We start from the raw sequence: 11,599 nt of genomic DNA, 5'->3' as shown, positions 1-11,599 counted from the left end.
CAGGAGTAGTAGAGCTGGAGTCTTTTCAGGAAAATCCATATTGGTTTCCACAGTTGCTGTTCTAGTTTATATTCCCAACAACAGTGCTTAAGAGTTCTTCCTCCCACATTCTCAGCAGCATTTTATCCGGTCTCGTTTTCTTGATGATAGCCATTCTGATTCAGGAGGAATGGAGTCTCAAGATGGTCTTGACTAGCATTTCCTTAATGGCTAAAGACATGCAGGGTTTTGTTGTTGTCTGTCTCCATGGTTTGACTCTGTATGACTTCCTATGCACATGTATTTGTGGAAGGAGCAAACAGTTAAATACAGCGTTTAATGTAGTTAGCCAGTATTTGCATATTAATTGGGGAATTTGCTTTCAGAGGTATTCAGAGAAAGAAAGAGCAGGGTGTTGGTGGCACATGCCTGTAATCCCAACACTCGGGAGGTAGAGGCAGGTGGATCTCTGTGAGTTCGAGGCCAGAATGGTCTACAAGAGCATTCCAGGACAGGTTCCAAAACTACAGAGAAACACTGTCTGGAAAAACTGAAAAGAAAGAAAGGAAGGAAGGAAGGAAGGAAGGACCTGTGTTTGGCAACCATCCACTGGAACACTGGTGACCTACCAGGGGTCGCACCCTTAAACTAGCTCCTCTTCTTCTTCAAGAAGCTGACAACTGTGAATAGCTCCTCAGTTATGGGTGGGGGCTCACGAGCCACTCCCCTTCCAAGGTTGGTCTTTTTCTAACCTTTATTTATTTTGTAAGTATGAGTGTTTTGTCTGGATGTGTATCTCTGCAGCATGTATGAGAAATGCCAGAGAAAGCAAAGGTCTCAGATCCCCTGAAGTTACAGACGGTTGGGAGCCACCATGTGGGTGCTGGGAATCGAACCTGGGTCCTCTGGAAAAGCAGCCAGTACTCTTAACTGCTGAGACATGTCTCTAGCCCCAAGGTTTGGTGTGAGGTGAAGGATAATATACCCAAGAGTGAAGATACCCACAGAGGCCAAAAGAGGACCTTGGATTCTGTGGATCCAGAATTTCAGGCAGCTGTGAGATACTCAGCATGGGTGCTGGAAACAAGCGGGGTCCTCTGCAAGAGCAGCGTGCACTCTGTAACTACAGCGCCATCTCTCTAGCTCCTTAAGTTTGGTCCTTTTAGTCATGGCCCAGACCTCTTGAATAGTTTGTAAGTGAGAAAGAAAATCCGTGTGTGTATGTGTGTGTATAAATATGCTGCGAAAATCCGTGTGTGTATGTATGTGCATAAATATGCTGCGAAGCTCAAACCCATAGAAGAGTTGTCTTTCCCTGGAAGCACAATACTATAAATATGAGAAATCTTTCCCAAAGGGAAAGCACAGTGAGGAGCAGCAGCCTCTGGACTTCACAGCTGCCTGCATCCTATCCAGTGCACGAGCTGGCCCGGGAGAAGGGCAAGTGGGGGCCAGAAGGCCAGCTTTTGCATAATACCAAAAAGAACCTGAGTCACAGAGGGAAGGCCTCCATTAGCCCTCTGCTCCTCAGCTCTTGGTTCTCCTTCAACTTACCCTGGGCACCAACGGCTACATTATCAGAAGAGAGGGTGGGCCAGGGACTTGCCTGGGTGGATGACGAAGACAACTGTCACCTGCTGATGTGTTGCATGTGTGACAGGGGCTGAGGGGGCAGTGGTGCAGGAAGGAAGGCTATGTTCTATAATGGAGAAGGAAGCATGTATACATGTCCCTATGTGTGAGTGTACATGTGTACACATGCATATGTGAAAACCCCAGTTATAAAAACATCCAAAGGAGCTCTAGGGGTGCAGCTGAAGGCCTTAGGTGTCCCTCGTCACGGTCAGGCTCAAGGTGGGATAGACACAGGTGGAGAGCCCTAAGGCATCACCAGGGTAGCTGTGGTAGGGAGGACCTAAAGTCCCACGTAAGCAAGAGACGTTGGCCTTGTGACAGGAAGATGTCCCTTCCACCTCCACTCCCCCAGTTCCTAAAAGACACCGAACACGTTCCCTATAGTTCCTCCAGCTTTTAACCAACTAATCATTGCAAGGAAGAAAACACAAAACTTAAAACGAAGGGAGGATGGAGGGAGGGGAAATTAAAAAAAAAACAAACCCCCAGTTACTCTTGTGCCAATATCTTGCACAAGCCTGGAGTTCTAAAGAAATTAAGACAGGCTGGGAATGGGGCTTGGGGAAGGAGATAGAAGAGTTCCTGAGGCCTGAAAAAAGAGGTAAACACATTGCAGAACTAGATGAGAGTTTCATTAGACTCTAACTAAAAACAGAGAGGTGTGATACTATTTCTAGCCAGTTTCCCTATCACGATAGTCATGTAACAAACCAAGGCAATGTCTGTCTTGAGCCAGACTCACAGAGTCCCCTGGCCCTGGCCCTGACCCTGGCCTCAGTACAGTGTCTCTGCATTGCTGCTCCGGGGCCAGCTGATCTTCTCAATATTCTTAAGGGTTACGTAATATAGAGTGACATACTGATTCCTCAGCTCTGAGATGATGAGATGGAGGCTGATGGATTCTTTCTCATCAATCTCTGTGACAGTGCAGCGATAGTCTTTCACATGGGGATATTTAGCTACTTTCGAAACCAATTTGGCTCTTGTAATATAATATCTAGAAATTTGGTCCAGATAAGATGCAGCTTCACTCTCGACAGTTCTTGGTTCTGCAACTGTTTCCTCCTGAATCGACACCCCGAAGTTGTTCCCATCTTCTATTCTGGGAATCAAGAGCTATACCCGCATTTTGACTATTACAATTCTCGATCAGCAGCCGAATCTCAGGTTTTACTTTCTCAATAATGTCCACTAGCTGCTGGTTGCTTTCCAGCATCCCGTTGGGCACCACAAACACCTTGGTTCCTTGGAAGGCCTCTTCCCATTCATCCAACCTGCGCTTCTTGTAAGTGGGACCATCCAGTCCATCGTGGCTATTGGTGAGGAGAATGGGGTCGGGGACTGGGAGATTCATGTCTGAGTGGATCTGAGTTAGGTCGTGGATATTTAGGATTGGGTCCTTCAAAAAGCCATCAAGTTCTAATAACTTCATTGGGAAAATATATGTCACCAAGTCTGCCTCACTTGTGATCCGCTCCCTGAAAGAATCAACCTTGAGCTTCACTTCCTGATCCACCTTCAGTAAGGAGGCCAAGGCCAGGCAGGGCCGTGTTTGCTCCGCTGGGTGCTGGAGGTGCTGTGGACTCTGGGGGGGGGGCTGAGGAATCTCCACTGCCTTCGCTGGCTGGCTGGCTCACTGCTCGCTCATTCCCTCCCTCCATGCCGGCCAGCCACCTGCCCACCTGCCGCCTGCCACCTGCCGCCTGCTAGCTCTCTCGCTCACCCTCCCCGGCTTTCTTGTTCTTTACTGCTAACACATTAAAACTTAATGGATAGTAAATTCCTACACCCTTATATTTCTTATAAGGTGTTCATCTCAAAGCCATGCACGAACTCTATGGTAACAGAAAGTTTCTCTTGGGTTTGAGTCTCAACGGTGAGTCTGTTTCAAGCCCTGATTTGGACACAAAACTTAACTTTCCTGAGTCACAAGTGAGCTAAGGTATCCTGGTTCCCGTTCATGGCAGACAGTAGAGTGGTGCCTCAGAAGTCCATATAAATCACACATTCCAGCCTCCACTGCTACCCTCGGCCTGCACAGGGTGCCTGTTTGCTGCTGGCTGGCTTTCCTGGTCTCTGGGATCTGCTTTCAGACCTAGCTTCCACGGGCTGCACAGGGTGCCTGTTTGCTGCTGGCTGGCTTTCCTGGTCTCTGGGATCTGCTTTCAGACCTAGCTTCCACGGGCTGCACAGCCTTCTGGTCCACTCCCCATGCTATCTATACTCCTGCAGTTTTTTTCTGTTTCACTTTTGAGAGTGGCTAGTGCTTCTAAATGATGACATACATTCTCACCTTGTGTTAGTAGACAGGGTGGAATATGGAATGAGCTAAACTTGTCTAGGGAGCACATTCAAGCTGACCCCCTGGCCCGAAATGATTTCCCACTACTCAATGATAGAAAAGAACACCTCATTTCCTCTTTTAAAAAACTTACTGCTTCTGTTTGAAAAGAGAGTTACAAGTGGCCAATAGACATATGAACACATACTGCCCTTATATGTATTCAAAGGACTCTAAAATGGATGCTTATAGTTAGCCATTTTGATGTATCACACTGAAATAGTTATAAACCTAATAGACATCTTAGAGACAATGGGTTAAATTCTCTGTCCACAGAGACTAGGGGACCAGACTTAACTTTGTCAGTGAATGGTGAGGAGGGAAAAGCTTTAGGAAAGTAATGGGTTCAATTTAATATATTGGTCTTGGAGAATGAGAACTACACCCAGCTCGAGACAATGAAAGGTTGTAGCATTCTTAAAGAGTTGTTGTGCCCCAGAAAGGTGACCCTTTCCTCAAAAAAGACTGTCATCCCTGGCTGAGCTAAGGAAAGTAAGTTGATATCACAAGTCTGGAACTGAACAAAAGCCTCAAACCATGCCTAACCCTCTCACCCACATCTAAAACAGTAGCTTTAGAAACTGATCATGAATATGCCACATATTTATCCTCAACGACAGCTGTCACTTCATCGCCTATAAAATTATATACCAACAAACAAAAATCCCAGAAAACAGAAAAACTGTGAACAGCAGCGAACGGAATGACAAAACACTGAGAAATTCAAAATGCCTTCATACAAGGGGCCGAGCCAACTTTGAATGCAGAAAACAAAAACAGTAATGTGGACTGATAAGCAAGAGGTGAGAGGAACGAGGAATAGGATTCAATACAGCTCCGTTTCACTCCCCCGCACGCCTCCGCGTTCATCCAAGCCTCGGCAGCCTTTGCTCGGTGTACAGTCAGCGACGAGAACGTGTGCGCGCTTCGCTCTTCTCGCTTTCTTCACACTTTGCTCTGTTTATCCTAGAACTGCCTGATTCCTGTCAACTTGCTCTCCTCTGACTCATCACTTAGATTAGAAGTTTCTGGAGGTGCTATGGAGAGAAGGGAGCCCATCTCTGCATGCCCCCAGCTGCTCCCATAGGGAGCTCCATTTGGAGCAATCCAGTTCCCCAAAGCCCAGGCTTTCTCATCTGAGTCCTGGACCCCACAGAGAGCGGACCTTTTTACCTTTGCTAGTTCCCTGTTTTCCAGCCTACCTTTCTATTCCTACACAGGGACAGGGGTCCAGGAAATGTCCTACTTCATGGTCTATTTTAGACTCTGCCTCTTTTGTGGACGCAGGTCAAGGGTGTGGGACTATGGGAGTGGGACTATGCTGAGATTCACAATGCACAGCGTTTGGCACAGTGCAATCCCCTGGCAGAATCTCCTTGGAAGTCAGTTCCCATCACTCGGTTCCCTTTCCTCCTAGTAACTAGGCTGCTCCATGACCTGATGACAAATGTCGAACAACTTTTACACCATTGAGTGCCCATGAGCACATGGAGGTCACTTAAAACACCAATGCATGCTGTGTGTGGTATACTGTGCTGTACCACTGGCCCGGTAAGCCTGGTTCGGGGTTTTCTGGGCACCACCTATCACCATTGCAGGCCAAGCCTGCCTGGCTCCTCTGGTTTGCTGGACCATGTGATCTGAGAGTACAACCTAAGGAGGTGAGCAGGATAAAGAGTAGGCTAAGGGACTAGCATCTGTGGTTGTACTGGCAGATGCCACGGACTCACATCCAGTGCTTCTAGGAGTGCTGTCTTTGTTCTCTGACCGCGGGGAGCCCTTGGAGGCATGCTAGGAGTGTAGCCTGACTCCCTAAACTCAGGCTGCACTCCTCAGCTGGAGCATGTCTATACAGTGTATGGTGGACACTTCTCCCCATGCTCCGCTGTCTTCCTTCCCAGGCTTCTGGCCTGTTCCAGGGGAACACCAGCCTTGAGCTCACCCTTCAGTCTCCCTGTATTCCTCCCTATCCCACCCTCCCCTTGAACCTTACTCCCTCTATCTTCTGTCTTTCCTAACTTCTTCCGGGGTGGGGGAGTTTTTCAAGATAGGGTTCCCTGTGTACCCCTGGAACTCTGTAGTTCAGGCTGGCCTCAAACTCAGAGATCCCCTTCCCTATGCCTCCCAAGAATGCCAGTACCACCTGGCTTCCCCAACTTCTTAATCCCATCTATAGTGTTTTTGTTTTGTTTTGTTTTGTTTTGTTTTCCCAGACAGGGTTTCTCTATGTAACAGGCCTGGATGTCCTGGAACTCGCTCTGTAGACCAGCCTGGCCTTGAATTCACACAGATCTGACCACCTCTGCCTCTCGAGTGCTGGGATTAAAGGTGTGTGACACCACTGGGTGGCTCATCTAGTTTTTTGATTGCCAACTGCCTTCTTACCTCAACCCTGTAAGTCCTGCTTTCTCTGGACAGTCCAGGGGGAGTGTTACACTGAATAGACAGACTTGATCCTAAGGCCAAGAGAAAGCAGGCATATGGCATCATTGCCTTATGGGTGGTTTATCTTTCCAGGAATCTCTGACCTGCAGAAAACCACAATTACACTTCCCTTGAAGTTAACCCTTGAAGTTCAACTTTAGTTAAGCATTTTGACACCAGTCTCTAGAAGCAAAAAGAAGACTTATGTTTCTTGACCAAGTGGAACATTCCAGGCCTGGCCCCCACTTGGTGCAGGGGGAGCAGAGGGTGGTGGTCCTGTCAAGGGGGGTCTAGCAGGAGGCTCTGATGCTGCAGTTTCCCTGCTCAGCTCTGGATGGAGCCTGCTGTCCTGTACACCCCCACCTCCCCACCCAGGATATGGTGTGGCACCCAAGAAAAACAGGAGGCACCCAGGCAGTATCTGCTGTACTGAACTCAACGGTTTTCTTTTAACGTTGGGAGACAAGTGACAACACAGAAACTGCATCTGTGACCAGACAGCGCTGGCGGTGCAGAGTTCATCACACATGGGAAGGTACGTGCGTCCAGGTCAAGCCTCTGAATTGCTTGAAGCTCCGCTGCCTGCAATACAGACTGCCAGTAAAGAAAGTGCATCGTGACCCCGTCACACAGCCAGGGACCATGAGGGAGCAAAAGCAGCCAAGGGGGCGGGGAAAGCAGAAGCTCACAGACTACTCAGGGCCAGAACGGGCCAGGAACACAGAGCTGAGTCCTAGTTCCAGGCCCATCTCCTGGCTGACACCAGGGGACCCAGAGTGCGGCCCAGTGCCAGTGCCTCTGACCTCACAGCAGAGCCCATGCCTGGGCACGAGCAAGGAGGGGCTCTCCTGGAGCCGGAGGTCTACGAGGGCAGGCCTCAGACTCCACGCTCTTTCTCCCAGTAGGTCAAGGCCCTTCTTCTACAGGGAGGGCAGAACGCCTGTGACGGTCCTCCTCAGGTGTTCCCCCCAACACAAACATGTTCACACACGTGTGTATACACACACAGACCACTCAGTGCAACGTGGCAGAAGCAAGACAGCTATCAGGCCTGGGCTATGGCAGTCAGCAGAGACCATGTGGCAGCCACCTTCCAGCTGTGGCCTTCAGCCGAGACAGACTGGGACTGTCATTTGGGTCCCTGACTCCAAGCAGGCAATTGGGCCACTCTGTCCCTGGAGCTGCAGGTTTCCGTGTCGGGAGTACAACGCATGGACCTTGACATGCCAGTGTCAGAGAAGCTGGGGGAGTGTGGGATAAGCAGCAGAACTATCTCCTGGGCCATCCTTGGGCATCTGGAGGCTCTAATCTATGCAGGGCCTCCTGGACAGACTGTCCTCAGCCTATCTGGATAAGACTTCCCCATGTGATGCCAGGGATGGGGCTGCAGGCCAGGGACAGAGAAACAGGGCCACCACGGGTCTCAGCCCACAGCTCCTCAGCCTCCCACGAAGCACAGCGCCAGTGTGGCAGCCCACTATCGCACAACTGCTCAGGAGCCCTTGACCAAGCACCAGAGAGGTAGGGGAGGACGAGACATCTCAGGAAGTTCTTGAACCTTATCTGTTCATGAGCTGAACTATCCGCCTGTCTTCTAGACCACTCCAAGGAAAGAGAGGTGTCCAGCTTCCTACCCCAAGGTCTCTCTTTCTCCCTAGGTGCCCTGGCAACTCTCCAGTCCCTCCCAACCCCAGTGTCCTGCCAGGTCAGGAAGAAGACTGCAGGGGGTGGGGGAATGCAGGCTGAGCTCCCCCATCTTCTGTGTGTAACAAGGACAAATCCCAGGCCCTTGCTTGAGTGCCATGGAGTTGGGAGGATGCTCTCCCTCACAGTGTTGCTAGGAGATATCAGTGCCTAAGGTACATGGCCATGTTTTCTATGGTGACTGAAAGACCTGAGCCACCCCACCCCTCTAGGCCTCTGCCAGAAAGGCCCTTCCTCTCTCTCCTGGGTAGGCTCTTCACTCAGCGGCTCCCTGGCTGCTACAGGAACAATGGCAGACATCTCTGCTTAGGGGTCCACCTTGAAATGATCAGGGAAGGGGCGAGCCATCCATCACCCAGAAGACCAAGGCCTGAAAAAAAGAGGGAGACTGCCTTAGGCCTCCTGCGCCCTCCCCCCTCCCCCTCCCCCCTATTCTGACAGAAGCTGCCTGCTCCTGGAGTCCCTCCCACTTCCCCAGATCCTGTGGGACAGGGCTGCCAGGCTGCTCTTGGCTGGTAGATGGGTCTTACCGGGGTCATCGCAGGTGCTGCAGGGAGCCTGGGCAGACAGGGAGGAAGGGAGAAGCAGGCTGTAGGGGAAAGAGAGAGCTGTAACCAATGATTTCCTGGTCTTCATGTCTGCAGACCCAGAGCCTCAGGGACGCCCCAGGCAGGGTTAGGGGAGCAAGAGGGAGAGCAGGATGAGCAGGCAGAGAGGACAGTCCCCTGCCCCATCCCCACAGTGCAGGGGGCAGCTTGGGGAAGGGCTGTGCAGACCTGCGGAGACTACCCGTGGGCCCCCATGCAAAGAAGGGGCCAGACTCGAGGTGAGGCTCAGAAAGGAACTGTCCATTTTATCTGACCACCAGACACAGGGACGAGTCCTTACTCCTCTTGGACCTTCCTGGGGGCTCACTGGCCCAATCCTCTCCCGTTCAGGGTTCAGGTTGCACCTCAGGAAGCTCTACAAAAGAAAAGAGAGACTTGAGGCCTGGAAGATGGGAGGGAGGGGCTCCCTGTCTGTGTGTGTGTGGTGCTGACCCTCCCAGTCGCCATGGCCGCCCAATACCCCATCATGGAACCACCCCCAGGGAACACGGGAGAGGCTCGCCTACCTTTTCAGTTTCCCAGCTTGGCTAAGCAGCAGGTGTGTCAGGGTGCATTCCCTATTCCCACAAACAAGTCAGCCCCACCAGCCCCCTTTCCAACCTGCGGGCGGGCGGGCGGGCGCCTACCTTCCTGCACAGGGCCTGGTAAATCCTGCGGCTGCATCCCCTCTTTCGCGTTCCCCCACTTTCTGCCAAGGGGAGGCAACAGGTTTGCCAGACTCTGGTGATTCTCTGGACGCAGAGGCAGAACAGGACTGGGCTGGGAAGGTTTTTTGCGGTATGGGATGCGGTACCTTGTGCCCTCCGCGGAGGCCTAAAATGGAGGGGCCCGGGGCGTCCCGCCTGCGCCCCCCGCCGCGGTCTCGGGGCACCGCGCGGCCACCCACGGTCCTGCATGCGGCCGCCTGGCGCGGGTGACACGGGCGGCGCGGATGGCGCTGTCCGCCCGAGGGGCCGCCGCGGTGGTGACCTGCGGTGGCTCACTCGATCCGCACCTGCAGGCGGACGTTGAGCATCACCGAGGCCACCATGTAGAAGTAGGGGAAGTTCACCCGCAGCCGCCAGGCCAGGTCGAAGAAGGTGAGCAGCGTGCGCGTGAGCCCCTTGCAGAAGGCGCCGTAGGAGCCGCGCGTCGCCGCCCAACGCGACAGCCGCATCGCCAGGCCGGATAGGGCCGCCGCCGCCGCCGCAGCCGACAGGGCCGTCGTCACCGCCATAGGCCTGGCTCACCCGCTCGCCTGCTGCACAACCCGCTCAGTGCGCCGGGCCGCGCCGAGCCACGGTGCCCCACGCTGTCCGCAGCCCCGCCCTCGGGCTCCGGGGCCTCTGCAGCCTCCGGTGCTCCACGCCCCACGCCCAGCCGCCTCACTTGCTCTCCGCCCTCTTGGCAGACCTGCGGCTGCTCAGCTCCGCCCCTCTCGCCGCAGGCTCTGGGCAGAAGACCTCCCCCAGGTCCAGTAGGTTTCCGTGTTCCATCGCTGCTGCAGAGTCGCTGCAGTGCTTTGGCCAAGCATGTTTCGCCTCACTGCACAGTCCCGCGGATGGGAACCCTCTCTCCACGAAGTTTCGCTCCTCCCAAGTGCCTGTCCCACCTGTACAGCTTGCTGTTCTTCCTAGCATGAATAGTGTGTCGCTAGGATTCGTTGTTGGGGAATATTCTAGAATGGAAGGGGTTGAGGACTAGCTCGTTGAGGACTTTTGCTAATGCCTTAGGAAACTATATCCAGAAGTTGTCTTCTTATGCACACTAACAACCTTCTTCTATCGTCTCCCTAGGAAGCCTGGCCAAAGGACTCATTGCACCTTTCATTATGGGCATAGTGCACTTAACTACCCCACGCAGTGCCATCAAATCAGTGGTGCATGCGTTCTTTTCCTTTTCTCTTGCATCTGCTGGTTGCCCTTTCATGTTAGCATCTAATCTTTATATCAGCAGGTTAAACCAAATCTAACCCAAAGCCAGATCGTCTCGGGAAATGCCAGGCAATGGTGACCGGGAAACAGCCAAGATTCCACATTGCAGCCTGTTGCTCAGCTACTGCGTTCAGTGGGTTAGGTACAGTAAGCACATTTTCATCTTAGGATATTTTCAACTTAAAATTGATTTATCCAGATGTAACCTCAGTGTAAATCAAAGATCATCTGTGCATATTCATATGAAATAGAGTGATTCTTCTATCTTATTCTTATTTTACAACACATTTTGAGTTATTCTAGGGGTTGTACATATCCATACAACTGTAGAATCAAATTGTGAGTATGAAAGGCATTGCTCAAAATTGTGTTAAATATATCTATTTTAGGAGAAACTGGGACCATTTCTATGCTGATTGTTTTAAGTCATGAACAGAGTCTGTCTTTGTGATTTTATTTCTTTGACTGAAATGTGTATGTTTGGCATTTAGATCCTTTATACACTTGTTATAGGCACTCTAAAACACTAATTACTAATTTTCTTTGAAAGCATTAGAAATGACTTTAGGCTTTTAGTCTCATCTTCCATGTTCATTATTAGTATATAGGAATGGATCTTTGTGTGTATGTAAACATGTATGCATGTGTCTGTATTCCTGGTGGATACACATGCATGTGTAGGTGTTCATGCATTTCTGTGTGCGGGGGACACTGTAGTTTTTTGGACTGTCTCTTAATAACTAAGAGCTCTCCAAGTACACCAAAAGGGCCAGTGAGCCTCAGGGATCTGTTGGAATTCAAAACATGTGCTGCTGCCAGGTATGATCGCACATGTCTTTGATTCCAAACAACCTTGAGGGAGAGGCAGGCAGACCTTTGTAAGTTCGAGTCCCAGACCAGTCAAGCGTACATGGTGAGACTATACAAAAAACAAAACAAAACAAAAAAAACCAAACTCAACAAACAAACCAAAAACAACAAACACCCTTGTGCCT

The 11,599-nt window shown here is 51.1% G+C and overlaps 2 protein-coding genes across 3 annotated transcripts; both read right to left on the bottom strand.

Moving 5' to 3' along the window:
- Nucleotides 1-2,388: 2,388 nt before the first annotated feature.
- Nucleotides 2,389-3,275, bottom strand: LOC101838440 (proteasome activator complex subunit 3-like). The gene is given in 3 exon segments (XM_040743783.1): nt 2,389-2,749; nt 2,751-3,199; nt 3,252-3,275. Coding segments are annotated over 3 exon segments (834 nt in total).
- A 3,526-nt stretch (nt 3,276-6,801) lies between these two features.
- On the bottom strand, nt 6,802-10,214 carry LOC121132769 (small integral membrane protein 10-like protein 2A). Of its 2 annotated transcripts, none has more exons than XR_005876869.1 (4): nt 9,318-9,664; nt 8,972-9,046; nt 8,614-8,672; nt 6,802-8,453 (listed from the first exon to the last, which is right to left on the bottom strand). XR_005876869.1 is itself a non-coding variant. In XM_040744639.1 (4 exons), the coding sequence occupies exon 1, from the start codon at nt 9,905-9,907 to the stop codon at nt 9,671-9,673; it is 237 nt and encodes a 78-aa protein (XP_040600573.1). In that variant the 5' UTR covers nt 9,908-10,214; the 3' UTR covers nt 6,802-8,453; nt 8,614-8,672; nt 8,860-9,046; nt 9,318-9,670. The 2 variants fall into 2 exon arrangements, 1 of the variants encoding a protein (XP_040600573.1); XM_040744639.1 differs by having other exon boundaries at nt 8,860-9,046; nt 9,318-10,214.
- Nucleotides 10,215-11,599: the final 1,385 nt, after the last annotated feature.

This window comes from Mesocricetus auratus, unplaced genomic scaffold (assembly GCF_017639785.1).
Source record: "Mesocricetus auratus isolate SY011 unplaced genomic scaffold, BCM_Maur_2.0 Super-Scaffold_100003, whole genome shotgun sequence".
NCBI lineage: Eukaryota > Metazoa > Chordata > Mammalia > Rodentia > Cricetidae > Mesocricetus > Mesocricetus auratus.
Note: the sequence above shows the minus strand (reverse complement) of the source record. Positions and strands in the feature narration are given on the sequence as shown.

Coding starts and splice junctions, on each gene's coding strand:
- LOC121132769 (XM_040744639.1), bottom strand. CDS start 9,907: ATGGCGGTGACGACGGCCCTGTCGGCTGCGGCGGCGGCGGCGGCCCTA.